This window comes from Ochotona curzoniae, unplaced genomic scaffold (genome assembly GCF_017591425.1).
Source record: "Ochotona curzoniae isolate NIBS_2020 unplaced genomic scaffold, NIBS_Ocur_1.0 scaffold_4505, whole genome shotgun sequence".
Lineage (NCBI taxonomy): Eukaryota > Metazoa > Chordata > Mammalia > Lagomorpha > Ochotonidae > Ochotona > Ochotona curzoniae.
The window spans coordinates 1,805,388-1,822,155 of record NW_024467118.1 but is presented as its reverse complement, the minus strand read 5'-3'; the positions used below and the strand labels follow the sequence as shown (position 1 = coordinate 1,822,155).

Below are 16,768 nucleotides of genomic sequence, written 5' to 3'. Positions count from 1 at the left end.
TGCAAAAACCCTGGACCCCCGCCACCCCCACTCCTCTCCCCAGGCACAGCCCTCCCACAGGGACTCCCGCATCTCCCGAGCCCTGGACGGCCGTGTGCAGTACAAATCTGCCATGGAGAGCATCTCTCTTGCCCGGAGCTGTGTGGGACCAGGCTTGCCTCTGCCCACCAGCTGTACCATTCAACCATGCCAGCCTATGCCCTGGGCCTGCCAGCAATGCCTCTGAACCCCAAGAAGTGCTGCCTGCACTGACACGTGGCTGCCAAAGTGGACCTGGGGGTGGTCTACCTCACGCCACGCCTGGGAGCCTGGCCAGTGGTGGCCACTTCTCCTACCAGTGTTGGCCTCGATGGCAGCCCGCAGGTCCCGCCTCTCTTTCCGCAGCTGGGCCAGCCTGTTGCGCAGGGCCTCCTTCCTGCGCAGCAGCTCCTCCTCCTTGCCCTGGAGCCGTTTGGCGTCGGCCTCCACGCGATTCTTCCCGTATTTGTACTGGTCGGCACCTAGAACCAAGGGCAACAACTGGCTAGCAGAGAAATGACAAGGTTACCCCTGCCCTGTCCACCTGCCCTTCAGCCAAAAGCCCAAAGCCACTGCTCCGGCGGCCTGGGGAAATGCGCAAGGGCTTGAGAGCACAGTGCCACTGTCCAGGAGACGGGACGCGTGTTGTGCAGAAGGGTCACTCATCCCCACGCCAACATGCCTGCACACCATCACCTAGAAACTCTGCCTCAACTCGGCCTCCGTGCTGCCTGATGCAGCTGCCTGAATCCATTAGAGGTCACCAAGTTAATACAAGGCCCCCAGTCTGATGGAATGGAGGAATAAGTCATGTGTGAGGTAAAATAAGCATAGATGCAGAGACCGACCAGGTGCCACGCTTCCCAGCACACGGACCTGGCTCCTGAGACTGTGAGCCCCTGTCCTGGTGCTGCCCCTGTGGAACCTGGCCCCGAGCACAGGCTGTCCTGGCTCCCAGCCCACAGCCTTGCCACGTGGGTCTGAGGAGTCAGGGGCAGCCAAGCTCACAGTGAGGAGAGGACACAGGGGCACAGGCACCAGAGCTGTAGCCTAAGACAGCCCCCCCGGCTCCCACTGTGCACTTGCTGCCAGGTAAGCTACCAGGTGGCGGATGGCAAGTGAGTGTAGGCACAGAAGCCACCTCCTCTGCTTGCCCTGGGGAAGCATTGTGAAGTGGAGGTAGCTCCGTGCTAACACAGTCTTGCCGTTGTTACCCCAGTCAGGGGTGACTCCCAGGAGGGCAACAACGGTTGTCATGGCCAGCTCAGCATTGGCATCTAACGGTCTCCCTTTGTCCCGGCCAGGCCTGGATGCTCTGGAACCAGTATGGAAGTCCCTGCTTGCTGACCTGCAGGTGACTGCTGGGACCCGCAGCTCCAGAGTGACAGCTGTCAGCTGGGCCTGGCTACAGGAAACATGGCAAGGGCTGAGTGGGCCCAGATGTGGCTTACTGTGTCCTCCCAGCAAGAAGGGCCTCAGGTACCCAGGCCAACCGGGCGGCTCACGCTCGCCCCACGGCCCCCTTCCCAGTCCCTACTGGCGGGCTCCCCAGCTCTGTTCCTTCCTGGAGGGAGGAGCTGCTCTCATCTCCACACTGAGGGAGAGGACACCACCATGCAGGGGGACCATGAAGCACCAGAAGATTCCTGGATGTAGGCAGCAACACACCCCAGGAGTAACCTTCCTGTGGGCTCCCACGCACAGCCGGGGCCTCGAGGCATGGTGCACTGCCGGTCACCTCACAGCATCACCACAGCATCCCTGGAGCCAGCTGGCAGGTGACGGCACCAGCACCTGAGCTGAGGTGCTCCCGGGGCTTGCCCGGGGTGGGGCAGGACACCAACTGTCCCCTGCCCAAACTCCAGGCCAGTCACAGGGGCTCTGCAGGCTGGACTTGCACATAGCTTCTATTTGTGTCCATTTTAAACCCAGTGCAGGCTTTCCCTGCACACAGAGTCCAAGGGCGGCATTAAAACCCTCTCCTCTCTCTGGTCCAGCACAGAGCCCCCCACTGCTGCACCGACTCCCCGCTGGGCAGGAAGGCCTCACACTTACTTGAAGCTGTCCGCTTGACACCGGCCGTGACTTCGGCTTTCTTTTGCTGACTGCTTGCAGGCTTCCCTTTTCCTGGAGCCCCGCTCGATGCCACAGGGGGCTTTTTAACCTTGAACTATTGAAATTAACAGAGAAGAACATTAAAAACCAAACCCTAATTCTAGCGGTTCTCTGCAGCAGCTTCTCTCACTATGTTGGCAGAACCCAGCAGAGAAATCGGGTCAGTTTCTAGCCCGGGACTGTGGAGATCCTCCTGCAGTGGCTAAGGGGGTCCTAGCACTGGGGTCCGCAGCAATTGGGGGCTCTGCAAGGCCTTCGATGCTGTGGGAGCCACACGGCCGGCCTCATACCCATGAGCTCCAGCTCTGCAGCCAGCCAGCTGAAGACCAACATTTTGAAAAGAAACTCCATCTGTATGTGCACAGACAGCACCAGGGAGTCCCCACTGTGCCAGGTGCGGTGTCTTGAAGGGTATAGTACTGAGAGAAGGAGCGCCAGGGTCGGCCTCCCACAGAGGCTGAGGGGCAGCACAGACCCCTGCAAGAGAGCCGATCAGCCACGCACACCAAGCTGAGCAACAACGGGCCCGTCTCTAAAGCTGCACAGCGGCTTACTGGAATCCTGGGAGGCTCCACGGCTAGACTCCTGCGCCCGCAAGCAGCACATCGCTGCTCTGGCTGCAGGATGGGGCCTGAGGAGGATGCAAGAGAAGGCTCAGGGGCCGCGTGGCAGCTAGCACGGGCTCCCAAGGTCCAACAGTGCCCCCGTGGCTTTGGTGTATTTTGCCAGCACGGGATTAGAGCCCCTTAGCGCTGCGATCTGTCCAGCTCGCCAGCAAAGGCTAACTCTGGACAACCAAGCTGGACCTTTCCTTCGGCCCTGGGCCAGGGCTCGCGGGAGGGAGTCAGCTCCCAGCCCCTGCTCCTTCGTTCTGGGGACGTTGAGAGCCCCAGAAACGTCCCTGGCCTCTGGCCTCTTACACGCCTCTCCCATAGGACATCAGCAGGTTAACTGGCACAGCCCACAGTGCAGCGCATTGCACGCATCCTGGATGGTTCCAAGAATGGGATCTTCTATGGAATTGAAAGGTCCCTGTTAAAGTGACCGGATGGGGATGAGGACTAAAGGCACTGTCGGGGAGCACACAGCTGAGCTTCTGAGGGAAACGAAAAAATAAAGCGGGCTTACCTTGACTTGTCCTTGTGTAACCCTATCCGTCCTGCTTGCTGGGAAAGCCACAAGAGCACGCCCACCTGCTGCGCCCGGGCCACAGAGGACACCAGAGTGGCTTGTTACAAATGACCAACACACAGTGTAGGCCACCACCACCTGAACACCTAGGCCTGTCCCGGCATGCATGGGGTTTCAATGAGAAGCAGGCCATCTGCTCCCTGTTACTGGGGCTACTGTGTTTACTTAGGTGCTCTCTGGGCAAAGCACAAAACATTCACAGGGCAAAAATGCCTGGCAACATTAAATGAGTGTTTACTCTGAAATGCTACATTTTAGACAAACACGGGTTCCACCAGATGGGTCACACCCGGTGTGGGCAACCGGGGAATGAACCCGCAGGTACAAGATTTCTGTCTTTCTGCCTGTCCCTGCTTGTCCAAATTATTTATCATTTGGTATTCATCACAACTCCTCTTCAGCACACACCTTCACACTCAAGGACCGGGACCCTTCTCCAGGCTCAAAGGCCAAAAAACCATCACCACAGGGCTTTCTCTTTCTCGTTTGTATGTAACAAAAGCCGTAAAGAAACCACCGCTTCAAGGAGTTTTATTACCTTTTTCTAAAATCTTTGCCCCTGGGTCATGTAATTACTAAAGTTTTGGCAAATTTTCCAAGCAAGTCAAGAGTCAGAGGTTAAGCCAGACAGCTGTGAGAGCCACGCGCCCAGTGAGGGGCTCCCTCGGGGCACCTCCCACTTGCCCCATCCTCCATGTGTCCCGGGCAGTGGGCGCGCTTCCAGACTAGCAGAGGGTGGGGGGCAGTACCTGAGCGTGTGGCCCGCCCGACGCCCTCCCCACCGAAGAAGTGTTAGTGAGAGACGCGGCGGGAGGCGGGCTGCAGGAGGCTGGGCGTTTGTAATGGTTAGAGGAGAGCTTGTCAGCAGGCAGCCTAGAGGCCTTTCTGTCAGCAGCAGTGGAGCGGGCAAAGATTTTCGGAGACGGCAAGTTATCGTAGGGGCCTGCGTTATCGTAAAGCACCGCTTCTCCCACACCTCTGCTACAGGAAGCGGGGAAGGCATCGTCCGGTTCCCACTGCAACACACACAGCTTGTTGTTAGTGACGCGCAGGCAGAGAGCAGCAGGCTGCTCTAAGCACACAGGTTCACAGGCCCCGGATGTTAGCAACACTAGACACAAACACAGCCCACGCACTACAGCCCCGCCCCCACATGCACACACAGAGGCAGGAAGACAGAAAAGAACTTCCATAACTTTGGGGTCTTTTAGAAAAGTTAACTTTTCCCTTAACTGTTCCCAGGATCACTGGATTAAGAAGTTCTGTTTTGTTCTAACTTATTAAAACAGAGAAGTGATGATCTGACGTTTCCTGCTGGACAATCAGAATCCGGATGTTCCCAATACAAGATGAGGTGGTGCCATGCGGGGGGGCATGGCAGAGCCTCCCCTGGGGACCAGGCCATATGTACCCCTTACTCCTTGAAGATAAAAGACCTGAAATGTTCCAGAAAACAGGATATTTCCAAACCCAAAGCCCTGATGGCATCGTGCCTGTGGAGACACTTAACCAAGACAGCGGCAGAGGCGTGAGCCACTTTATGGGGTGGCCCTCAGTGAGTGCACATGTTAACGCAGAAATTCTAAGCAAAGACGAATAACCACAGCCGGGCCTCGCCACGTTTTAAAGGTCTTTATAGATTTCTCTGCACTTAAGTAGAAAATAGTAATTTACATGCTCTGCTCATGGACTGCTTCTGTGTTCTTGCAGAGCTGCCTTCTGCCAGCCTGCAGTTACCGTCTTTGTTATAAAAATAGAAAACCTTTAAAATGCCACAGGAGCATATTTATTCCTTTGCAATCATTTTGATATGTTTATTTTTATGCTGCTGGGGGACCATCTAGAATCTAAAAATAATGGCATGCAAAGAGGCACAGAGGTGCGAGCTTCATGATGACAAGCCAGCATGCATTGTCCAGAGCTCTTAAATGGTCTAAACTGTCCTTCCCAGAATAGCAGCGGCTGCCCTGAGGAGGAAAGCTCAGAAACCACAGAGGTTTCTAGATCAGAAGTGAGTATATACGTTCTTCCATCCTGGATTAGTCACTGGGGAATAATGAATGGGTAGGAATGACTGATGTTGCTAAAAATGTCAGGTATAGGCCATAAAAATGTCTCAAAACCTAGAAGCGGAGCCATCCAGAACAGCTCACCTGGCAGCACTGCACGGCCCAGAACCCCGTGTGCTCTCCCAGTCCCAAGCCAGGGTGCCCATCAGCACCCAGCTGGAGCTGAGCTGGACATCCCACTGAAGCACAGGCACCCCAAGTGGCTGTGGCTCGAGCACCTGGGCCCCTGTCACACACTAGGAAGCCTGTAGGATTTCTCAGTATATGGCTATTGCCTGAAGCTATTGCAGGTGCTTGGGGAGTGAGCCAGCAGATGGAAGCTCTTTCTTTTTTATTTTTAATTTTTTTGTTCTTTTCTTTCTCTCCTTCAAATAAAAACAAAAAATAACAAAAATATTTTTTAAAAAAGGATAGCAGATTTTTAAATTTCTGAAACACATTAAGCTGTGAATGGCTCCGCACCCCCTCTCCTTCTGGGGGTACCTAAACTGGCAGAGTAGCAGAGTGCCCCATGGTGGGCGGTGGAGCTGGGTGAGGCCTGCAGTCCTGTGGATTCCCTCACCCAGGTGGCTCAGGGCACAGCCCCAAGGTGGGTCTGGCACATCACTGCCAAGAGCTGGTGGCCGTGAACAAAGGCTCAGATGACCCATTCTCAGGAAAGGAGCGTGGGGACCACGTCCGGGGAAGCGCTGGCTCTGCCTGGCAACACCCAGCTGGGCCCGGGCCAGGATCTCCCAGGGTCACAGTGGTGGGGTCGCCGGGGGACGGGCTTGCACAAGCCGCCTGGCCTGGCCGCAGGGCCGCAGGGCTGTGGGCAGCGGAGCAGGCACTGGCTGGTAGGATCTCAGCTCTACTCCACCGGACAGGGGCCTCCTGTGGGTCTGGCAGCCATCCTGGGAGCTGGAGGTGTCTGTTCCTGCTGACACCATGTCCTGCAGTGGGACACAGCCCCCCAGGTACTCCACCTTCTGACTACTTCAGGTCTGTGCACGCCATTGCATGGTGAGCCCTCTGAGGACAAAGCCAGGGTGTCAGCCTTTCTCTTCTTCCTGGCACTGACCTGCTCACTAGGAGAAAGCGGGCACACACGGTCAAGGAAGAATGCGACAGTGAACGGCAAGGACAGGAGGAGGATGCAATGGTGACAAGCGACAGGCTTGGGCAGTGCACTAAGGGCTCACGGTCAGACTCCTCTCCCGGCAGACCAGCGGGCTGCAGCTTGCGGAGTCTGGCCCACAGACCTTGTCATGCCCACGAAATCACTTGGTCTGGCTTAGCCAAGGTAACTGAAGGGAAAACAATGCAATCAAGCTATAGCTGGCTGGTTTTTAAGCTGATGATTCTGAATGGTTCATGAATGATGTGATTCTATTCAAACAGCCCTTGGGAAAGAAGATTCCCCAGCTCTGGTGGGAGCAAGGCACCAACAGAGGGACTGTCATGGGCACAAAGTGAGATGTGCTGCCCGTGGCTCCTGAGGGAACTGGCTGTCCACCTTCGATCCCCCGCCCCCCAGGGACTTGGTCTGCTCACCCACAGACACTAGCCCTTGCCCTGGGATGATGCCACGGCCAGACCAGAGGATCAATCACACAGTCACCAGGTGCCTCTGCCCAGGCTGGGAGGAGTAGCACACACCGCACCTGCCTTCACCTACGCCCTCCGAGATGCCCCCACGGAGAGACAGCGCCCAGAGGTCTGTCACATGCCTTCCTGCGGCTCTGAGCAAAGGCTGAGCCCAGGGGCTCCGTGGGCGTGCTTACTCGGTGCCCAGTGCTCGGTCAAGCAGGCAGCTCGGAGGGTGCTGCCAGGTGGGGGTAGGTGGGGGCACGAGTGAGGCACATGCGGGGTGTGCTCTGCTCATCCAGGGGCTGGAGAACCTTTTTCCTGTAGGGGCCATCTGGATGTTTCCAGCACCATCTGCAGGCTACAGGAAACATCCAACATAGAAGGCTTAGCCTGCCAGGGCTGCCAGTGCGGCCTGCAGGTAAAGCTCCCGCCTGTCGCACCAGCTTCCCATATGAGTATGGTTTGAGTTCCAGCTGCTCCACTTCCAATCCAACTCCCTGCTGATATGCCTGGGAACGCAGCGGAGGCTGGTCCAAGCATTTGGGGCCTGCACCCATGCGGGAGACCTGGAGGCAGCTCTTGGCCCGGCCTGGCCCTGCAGTCCCTTGGAGAGTGAACCAAAGGACAGAGAATGGCTCTTTCCCTACCTCTCCCTCTCTCACTCTGCCTTCTGAGTGATCGAGATATCTTTTTTTTAAAGCCTGCTATAGAGTTGCTGCATTTCAGGTTCCACAGGAGGTTGCCTTGGCACAGTTCCTCATGATTCTGTAGGCCTTGCTTGGCCTGAGCACCAGGCTACTCACACCTAAGACATAAGCAGGAAAAATAAAATGGCGCAACGGCCTAGTGGCTAAATCCTCATCTTGGAAGCACTGGGATCCCACGTGGGTGCTGGTTTGGGTCCCGGCTGCTCCACTTCCCTTCCAGCTCCCTGCTTGTGGTCTGGGAAAGTAGTAGAGGACAGTTCAAAGCCTTGGGATCTGCACCCATGGGGGAGACTCAGAAGAAGCTCCTGGCTCCTGGCTTCAGATGGTTCGGCTCTGACCATTGTTGCCACTTGGCAAGTGAACCAGCAGATAGAAAACCTTTTTCTCTGCTTTCCTTCTCTCTGTAAATCTGGTATGCCCTTCCAATAAAAATAAATAAATTTTAATAAATAAATAAATAAATGAACTGAAGCTCTCAGGCTGACTGGCTGCTGGTGAGCTGGCTAATGCCAACTGCCCTTCTGTGTCTACAGGTGCTCCGGGAGGCTGCCGGCCTGTGACCTGTTCGGTGCTTCAGGTGGTATTTCTTTCTGGGGCTTTAGCAGCTGAAAACGAACTGCTTACTGAAAGTTTGCACTGTGTTCTGTGGGGACTTGTCGAAGTTACAGAGCCAAACATACTCCTCTCCTGCTAGCTCTGTAAAGTGCGTGAGACATTCTGGTAACTGCATCGACAACCAGCGCCAAAAGGTCTACCGGGTTAACCTGGCCACGTGATCCAGCGAAGTCAGCAGGTCAGAGACCAGGAGAGAGGACAGAGTCTTGTTAACCCTCAGTGTCAGGATTAAAAAGTGCTATCTCGTCAGGGCTGAAGCCAGAGGAAGCAGAGTGCAGAATGTTCCAGAGAGCCTGGCTGTCTAAGAAGCCCTCCCGAGAAGAGCACTCACCGAGCCGTTGATGCAGGGGACGTCGTCGTAGTGCAGGGCCGTGCCGCTCGGGTGCGCGTAGCCGTTGGAGTGGCTCCCCAGGTACGGGTTAGTGGAAATCCCGCGCCTGTTCATGAAACTGAAGACAGAGGGAGGGTCAACACCCAAGACCTGACTCTTGATCCTGCTCTGCGGTAGCACCAGGTCTTGTGTGCCCAAGGCTGGGAGAGGAGGGCTGCAGGCGCGGGCCACAGTGATGGACAGTGTTGGGCAGGAAGATGTCTCCTGGAGGGACGAGGGAAGACCCCTCCCTCCCACGATCTCAGTCAGGATAGCCCTCACTGCCCCCTGCGGCCAGGGGCCATGGAAATGCCCACCGGGCACACACAGCAATGCCCGCAAACCACAGAGGCCCCAGAACCAACTACTGCTGTGACACCAGTCCATGCCAAAGGGGCCAGCTCCTGTGCATGGTCTGTTCCACTAGTCACAGCTGTGAACGTCCTGTCCACATGCTCCATGGCCTCTTCTGGTATCACGAGCTCTTTGATGAGCGTGAGTCTCACGGGCAGGGGAGCACCACGTGGCCTGCAACGCCATGTCACCTTCCCAGGACTTTTTGGTTAAGAGCTTGTGGCCTGGGGCCAGCATGATGGCTCAGTTGGCTAGTCCTCTACCTGCAAGCACTGGCATCCCATAAGGGCGCTGGATCCTGTCCTCACTGCTCTACTTCTGGGCCAGCTCCCTCCTTACGGCCTGGGAGAGCAGCAGTTTCTAGTGTGTGTTTACCACCCCTTCGCAGCAGTACAACACACGCTCCCTGAGCCTGTAGAAATGGCCTTGTACAGTGGCCAGACTCATGGCTTAGAAGGTGTGATATGGTGACACAAAGACAAACACACACGGTGTCTCCTGGCCACAGCCTCAGGGCCCCGGGGTTCTAAGGGAAGAGGTCACAACAGGCCCTTCCCACCACGAAGCAGGTGATTTCTGGGAAGTTCCTACAGATGATGCAGTGTGGGGATCTAGGGTCACACAGCACACACACCCAGTGTCTGCCACAAGACAGCACACATACTGCAGTATGAAACACGGCGGCTCTCCCCCGTGGGGTCTCGGCCACGAACAGTCTGAACTTGGAAGCCGGTATGGGCCCACGTCTGTCTCCTCACGGCAGGACCCTGGAGGGGTCACGGCATGTACAGATGCTTTGTTGTCACTGTGCGGGACGCAGCCCAAGGAAGTCCCAGGTAGAAAGAACCTCCAGTCCAGGCAAGGCCACCTGTGATGGCAGAGAACACGGACTGGGAAAGGCCATGCATTCCAGAGCCAAGACGGACATCGGGCCCTCATGTCCAGGTGGGGCCGTGGCCATGGCAGGGCCTGTAGCTCAGCGGTGAAGTGGAAATGAGGCCAAGAACCACAAGCTCCTCACAGGCCCTGGGCTTCCTCTCTGCCTCAGGGCTGAGGGTGTAGGGAAGGCCGCTCCCCATCTCTGGCCAGCACGGTCACGGTGGCGCCTCCTTGCCAGGCCTGCCTGGAGAGCACGCGCCCCACCTGCCTCCCCTGTGGATCACTGCGTGGCCGCGGCTTGGAGCCACACTCGCTGATGACTCCATAGCTGAGTGCGCCAGCCTCCCTGGCAGGGCCGCACTGTTCTCTACGGACGCCGCCCATTCTCACTCAGACACACCATACACCCAGCTGGCTCTCCCGGGGAAGGTGCGTTAGCGGAGTGGAGAGACCAGGGAGATGGCTTGCATCTTGGCCATTATCCCACGGGAGTCTGCAAATGAGCATGGCCTATGTCGCAGCTGTGTTTTTGTGAAAGGAAAAGGTAAAAATGCATCCACGGCTGACCAGCCTCTCCCACGGAGATGCGTGAGGTAATTCAGCCCTGTGGACACAAACTCACATGGCAGCCTGCAAACCTGCGTCTCCTCGGAAGAGAAAGGGAGATGCCACAGTGGGGGCCACAGCTGGGTGTCGGGGCCACAGCTGGGTGTCGGGGCCACAGCCGGGCGTCGGGGCCACAGCTGGGTGTCGGGACCACAGCCGGGCGTTGGGGGCCACAGCCGGGCGTTGGGGGCCACAGCCGGGTGTCGGGGCCACAGCCGGGTGTCGGGGCCACAGCCGGGCGTCGGGGCCACAGCCGGGCGTCGGGGCCACAGCCGGGCGTCGGGGGCCACAGCCGGGTGTCGGGGCCACAGCTGGGCGTTGGGGACCACAGCTGGGCGTCGGGGGCCACAGCCGGGCGTTGGGGCGCAGTGCAGGACTCCCCATGAGTGGTGGAAACCACTTTAGTCACCACCCAAGCTCTCCCAGGAGCCCCGATACGGGCCAGGGGTCCTGATGGGGGCCTCTACTTCCAGGCCAACCACCTGCTCTTACATGCATTTAACAGAAAATAGTGCAAGGCTAAAATCTACCTGTCTTTCTCAAAAACTGTGGCCTTTCCACATTTGATTTAGGTTACAAAGAAAAGCCAAGCTAGGTCCAAGGGAGACTGTAGTGAGGGTTCCCTCTAAACGAGATTACGAGTTGACAGTTACAACGGAAGCACCCTCCTGCTAAGTACAGACGACATCCCGGGACACCAGGCCACACTGGCTCTGCAGAGCTCCTTAAAACAGTCATTTCCGACACACTTTGGGGGTGGCAGTGAGGGGCTGCACCACCTCCTGGGGTACCCACACCGTCAGAGTGCTGTGTCAGTCCTGGCTACTCCCCTTCCAGCCGAGCTCCCCACGAGTGCATATGAGGAGTGACGGCTCAAGGTCTGGGCTGCTGCCCGCGTGTGGAGATCTGAATGGAGCTCCGAGCTCCAGCCTCGCCAGTCCAGGCTAATGTGGTCATTTTGGGACTAAATTGATGAGTTGAAGATATCTCACCCAACCCATTTCACTGTTTTGCGAGTAGATAAAAAAAATTTAAAAACATGCTCCATTTCCTGCACAGCACTTAATGACCAGCAGACGTGCTGGGACACCTGCAGAGTACAAAGGACTCAGAACGACACGCGTGTGAGCAACAGGAAGTCCTGACGACACGCGCCGCTGTCCCCTTGCGTGGTGCAGCATGAGACTGCTTCCCACTGTCATGGCCTCCTCCTGCCACAGGCAGCAGTCAGCTCTCCCTGGAGCACCGCGCCAGCCCCACAACATCCAGGGCCAAGCATCATGCCAATGCTCAAGATACAAAGGAGATGGGCCACACCGCCCATGCACGCCCTGGCCGAGGAGATGGACCACACTGCCCACGCACGTCCTGGAGTGGGAAGGCAGAAAAGGCAAGTAGCAGCCCCACACTAGCTTACCCTCCTTATGCTCACGGGTCTCTGCCTCAGAGCGGACAGCTGGCTGACATGGGCAGGTGGACTGGTTCTTGCCACCTGCTGCTGACGTCATTTCCACACCTGGACTCTCGGGATGAGGGGCAAACATCGCCTTGCCTCGCCAGGCTGCCTGAAGGAGGCAGAGGCATTGGGCATTTGGGAATGGCTCATCCACACATGTCCTGCTGGGAAGACCTCACCAAGACAGGAGCCGGGACTCCCTACCGACCGCCTCTATGCTAGAAATGAAATTGCCAGCCACTTGTTGAAAAACCACAGCAGTGTGGCCGGTGCTGCTGTAGCAGCTAAAGCAGCCACGTGCAATGCCAGTGTTCCTCATCAGAGCGCCGGGCAGAGCCCAGCAGCTCAGCTGAGCTCCCTGGAACGTGTTAGTCCACGGACTCTGCCTCCAACAGGGGAGGGCTGGCTGGAGTCCCAGAGGATCCGTAGTTCAGACCAGACTAGTGAGAGTGTACCACACTATACTGCACCACACTACACTACAGCACACCCCGCTCCACTCCACCCCATTCCACCATGTTCTCCACTGTGAGTCCAAGGCACTGCTGGTCTACCTGTCTGTAAATCTTCGTGATGTCTGCGTCACCAGAGTGCCAGGCGTTCGGCCTGTTTAGTCTGTTTAGTGCTGTTTCGTCTGAGGACACAGAGCGACCCAGACTCCCGTGGGCCGGACGTGGGTAAGGGAAGCATGTTGCAGTCATCCCTGTGGCCAAAACCGCTTTGCGTGGGCAGACCTGAGCTCTGGTTCTCCTAGAGATGAGAGACACTGGAGACTCAAACCGGCGGCAACTGCCTTCCTTCTCTCACCAAGACATGTCTGGGGTGATCTCAGATGCAGGCAGGACCGGGGCACACCTTCTGACCTGGTCAGCCCCAGCCCACGCTGTCGGCAGTGGGCCTGTGTGGGCCTGACTGTGGGAGTTCATGTGCCGGCAGCTGTCTAGCTCGCAGGCTCCCAGCCGCTCACGGCGCAGCAACGGCTCTCTCCATCCCAAGCAGCGTGGCTGGACGCTGATTTTCCAGAGATGACAAGTACATCAAGCTAGCTCACCCCACAAAAATGCAGCTAGTGCCCAAGCCAGAGTGCTCACAGGGTGTCAGCTGGTTTTCCAAGCACACACTGCAAAACCGTAGTGGCGCCACGAGCCAGGCAGGAGAGCGCTGCACGTGGAGCTGCCCACTGCCCTTGCGTGCGCGCTCGCCTTCTGTGGCCGCTCCATGCCAGCAGGCAGATGGCTGGACAACAGCACCTATTGGCTGACCCTGGGCTAACTGCCACTTTTAGCACTTCGTCCAAGGTGGCTTCAGGGGAACCAGCACGTCCTCTCACTGTTGTGAACACGTGGAAGCGATGGAGTACAGGACTACAGGCAGGGGTCGAAGTGTCAGCACAGTGGTGTCACTGACACAAATGCCCAGACAGGTGAAGCTCACAGCGTCTTTGTACATCCTGAACACAGTGTGAGGCTACGGTCTGCCCAGCAAGGACCGAGCAGCTCGGGTTTGTACCCCACCCTGGGACTGCTGCCACGGCTAAACCATTACAGCGACAACGAAACATTCTTGGCTCAGCAGGACAGTTCAACCTGTAATAGCACTTTGTAAAAACCACAGCTTGAATTAGAAGGCATGTGAGTGACAACTCTGAATGCTTCTCTTGTCACACATTATACAACCCCCACTGCGCATCTCAGAACTGCCTCTCCACCACCTGGGCCAGCAGATGGCAGCACACAGGCTGGACGCGGCCTCGGAGGCTTCTGTAAATGGCTTCCCTGGGATACAGCGACTGCCACCTACCACACGTGTGTGCCTTGACCCTGCCGCCCACCACACGTGTGTGCCTCCGTCCCACTACCTACCACACGCCTTGGTCCACCATGTAGCACACATGTGTGCCTCCAGCCACAACAGCAGAGCCGAGCATTCAGAGTCAGAGACGGAGCTGCGGGGGCCTGATACGACTCCTCCAGCAGGAAACCCGGGAGGAGAAACAGCGCGAGTATTTAGGAAGTGTGGGTCGACAGGGAAAGAGGGAGTCTCGAGGTTGCCCTCTGTTGACGCAGACAGCACGTGGGAGGAGCGTTTGGGCAGGGGCCGTGGGCTTACCAGAAGGTCTGCTTGGCTGTCTGGACGACACTCGCAGACACCTCCACGTCTATGTAGTCGTAATGCAGGGCGCCTGGGTCTGCAGAAGAGCCCGTCTCAGCCAGCAGAATCCCGATCCATCTGCCCATGTCTTCAGAGGAGGATGCCTATGGAGGGGGACCAAGGACACTTTATCTCAGCATAGAGAGGGCCCATCTCCAAAAGCATGCCACTGCAGAGGCAGGGAGAGGAACGCATGTGAGGTGTGGACATGAACATGACAGGGAGGACGCCAGTGCACACCAGTTACACAACAATGACACGGACAGAGCAGGAGTCGGAGAGCCTAAACAGCTGCCAATGGTTCTGAGCCAGGGGTGGCAAGCTCTGTGATGGGTAAACGCCAGTCCAGCAAAGGTGTTTAGAAAGGCTCTGGAATGCAGCCAGTCTGCCCTCGCGCAGGTGCTGGCCAGCCCTGGAGACAAGCAAGGGTCACCCAGGGGCCCGCACTGAGGGGCGCTCCACCCCCGCGGAGCTGAACTGGCTGGTTGCTTTCTCTTGGACAAGCTGGCACTGAGAGTTAACTGACTTTCAGACCAACTGTGTTTCTACAGCTGTAGGAACATTTTGAAATCACTGGGATTTTTTTTTTTTCAAGCAACTGACTAGTGCAGTTACAGAGAGAGGGAAAGAGAGGGGTCTTCCGTTCACGGACTCACTCCCCAGTTGAGCACAACAGCCAGGGCTGGACTGATCCAAAGCCAGGAGCCAGGGGCTCCATTCAGGTCTCCCATATAGGGGCAGGGTCCACCCACTTGGGCATCCTTCAACTGCTTTCCCAGGCCATTAACATGGAACTGGATGGGAAATGCAACATCCAGGATGTGGGCTGGCACCCATACAGAGTAAGAAGATCCTGAGACTGGGGCATCCATGGCTTACTTCTATAGCTTTCTGTGAAAACAACTTCCAGCAATTCAAGAACAGGACAGTCTAACAGGCTGCTTTACCCTGGTGGCAGCCCCACTGCGTGGTCACCACACAAGCATCTCACGGTCTTAGACCCCAGCACCTGGTGCCCCTTCACACTGCCGAGCACGGCACAGGGGAACATGTATGTACCTGGCGACACCGCCATGGTAACAGCCAGGACAAGCGAGAGAACAGACCAGGGTAGACAGGGTGGGAACAGGTGGATGAGAAGGGGAACAGAACGGAACTTGTGCAAAGGATGAGCATGCCGGCTCCGATGGCCAACTACTGTGCCAGGAGCAGGGAGCTCAGTGAAAGCAGCTTTCCACAGCCCAAGGCACTCCTTCCACTCCTGGGGCACACAGCTCACTGCCTGCTAGCTACAGGTGGGCCCCAAACACCTGCTTCATTTGGGCGAAGTCTGGAGTATTCCATACCAACTGTGAAGCCCATTTATCACCAGTTAGGGAAAAAAGTTCACTGGCAACTTTGAAGCAAGCCATTTCCTGGGCACCCTGAAAAAGCAGTCTACCAGATGGAACTGCTCCTGTGCTGTGGCTGCAGACAGTGAGAGAAACGATACAAAGAAGCAGGGACTGAGGCAGGGAGACCAGATGTGCCAGGTTGGCCACAGCCGGCCTGTGCCACCTGTGGGTCAGTGTGGCTCAGAGAGAGCAAAGGCAGAGCCCATGAGGATGTGTGTCTGACAGCAGGCTGCGCCGGGGGCCCTGGCCACAGGGCAGGATGCACGCACACCCCGTACCTCCAATACGGCCACCTCCTGGCCGTTGCGGAGCAGGCGGAAGGTCAGTGGGTGCTTGGCGTCGAGGCCCGGGATCACCTCACAGCCACGCAGGGGGATGGAGACGACGTGAGTCTTCAGGTCGGCCCTGTCCTTGTGCAGAACGAGCTTGTTGTCCTTGACCCTGCACCAGCGCTCGCGCCAGCGGTTATTGGAGAGGACGTTGAGGTAGCCTGTGGAGCAAGTGCAGACCTTGCTTGGCAAGGGGTCAGGCACCCAGCTGCGACCAGAGTGAGCCAGTGCAGCGGCCTTAAACCCACATTCTAAGAACACGGGAAACGGATTTCTCCACAGGCTCTGGGATTTGCAGCAGAATCCCACAATTGAAACAGGCCAAGAACCTGGCTCCTGACACCTAAGGTCTGTGTGGGGCCCAGTGTTCCCCAGGGCATGTGCACTGTCCCCCAGCCAGCTGGTTGGGGTAGCTAGCAGGAAATGGGGCAAGATAGCCACAGAGGGGAGAACAGGTGGGAAAGGACTCAGGTACCAGTGCCACAGGCAGATGACAGGCAGCACAAGCAGCCTTGGGCACCAGAGGCAGGCTTGGGCACAGTATTGGGAACGAAGGTCTACAGGGGAAACCTTCCCAAGACCCAGATGGCCTGGGAGGTGTCAGGGGCCCCAGCAAATGCCAGGAGGCCTTTAAGGTGGACTCGGTGGTCTCGATGTTCCGCTGAGGGCCCACCGGAGGACTCTGACAAACGAAGCTGACCTGCGAGGTGCCCACCTTGTGTCTGGCCCCCTGTGACTCCTACCCTTCAGAAGGTTACAGCCAGAGATGCTGCAGCCTGGGAGGGTGACAACCCGGCCCACCCCTCCAGGCCAGGCCAGGAAAATGGACACGCCAGTTTCCACAAACACAAGACCCAATTTCTCCAAAAATGACAAAGTCTGGGAAACTAGATGTCACAGGGTGGCTGTGACTTGCACTCACCCTGCAGCACCACACAGCTGCTG

At 57.2% G+C, this 16,768-nt stretch overlaps 1 protein-coding gene across 2 annotated transcripts in view; it reads right to left on the bottom strand.

Annotated features, from left to right (window-relative positions):
• The window catches only part of AFAP1 (actin filament associated protein 1), a 66,650-nt gene that overhangs the window by 7,823 nt on the left and 42,059 nt on the right, over positions 1–16,768 (bottom strand). The window contains exons 9-14 of one of the 2 annotated variants that reach the window (XM_040965890.1): positions 15,773–15,984; positions 14,059–14,204; positions 8,616–8,733; positions 4,074–4,340; positions 2,074–2,188; positions 336–500 (exon numbers count right to left, since the gene is read on the bottom strand). In XM_040965890.1, coding sequence (XP_040821824.1) covers positions 336–500; positions 2,074–2,188; positions 4,074–4,340; positions 8,616–8,733; positions 14,059–14,204; positions 15,773–15,984 — 1,023 coding nt within the window. The remainder of the gene's footprint in view (positions 1–335; positions 501–2,073; positions 2,189–4,073; positions 4,341–8,615; positions 8,734–14,058; positions 14,205–15,772; positions 15,985–16,768) is intronic. The other variant, XM_040965891.1, reaches the window with a different exon arrangement.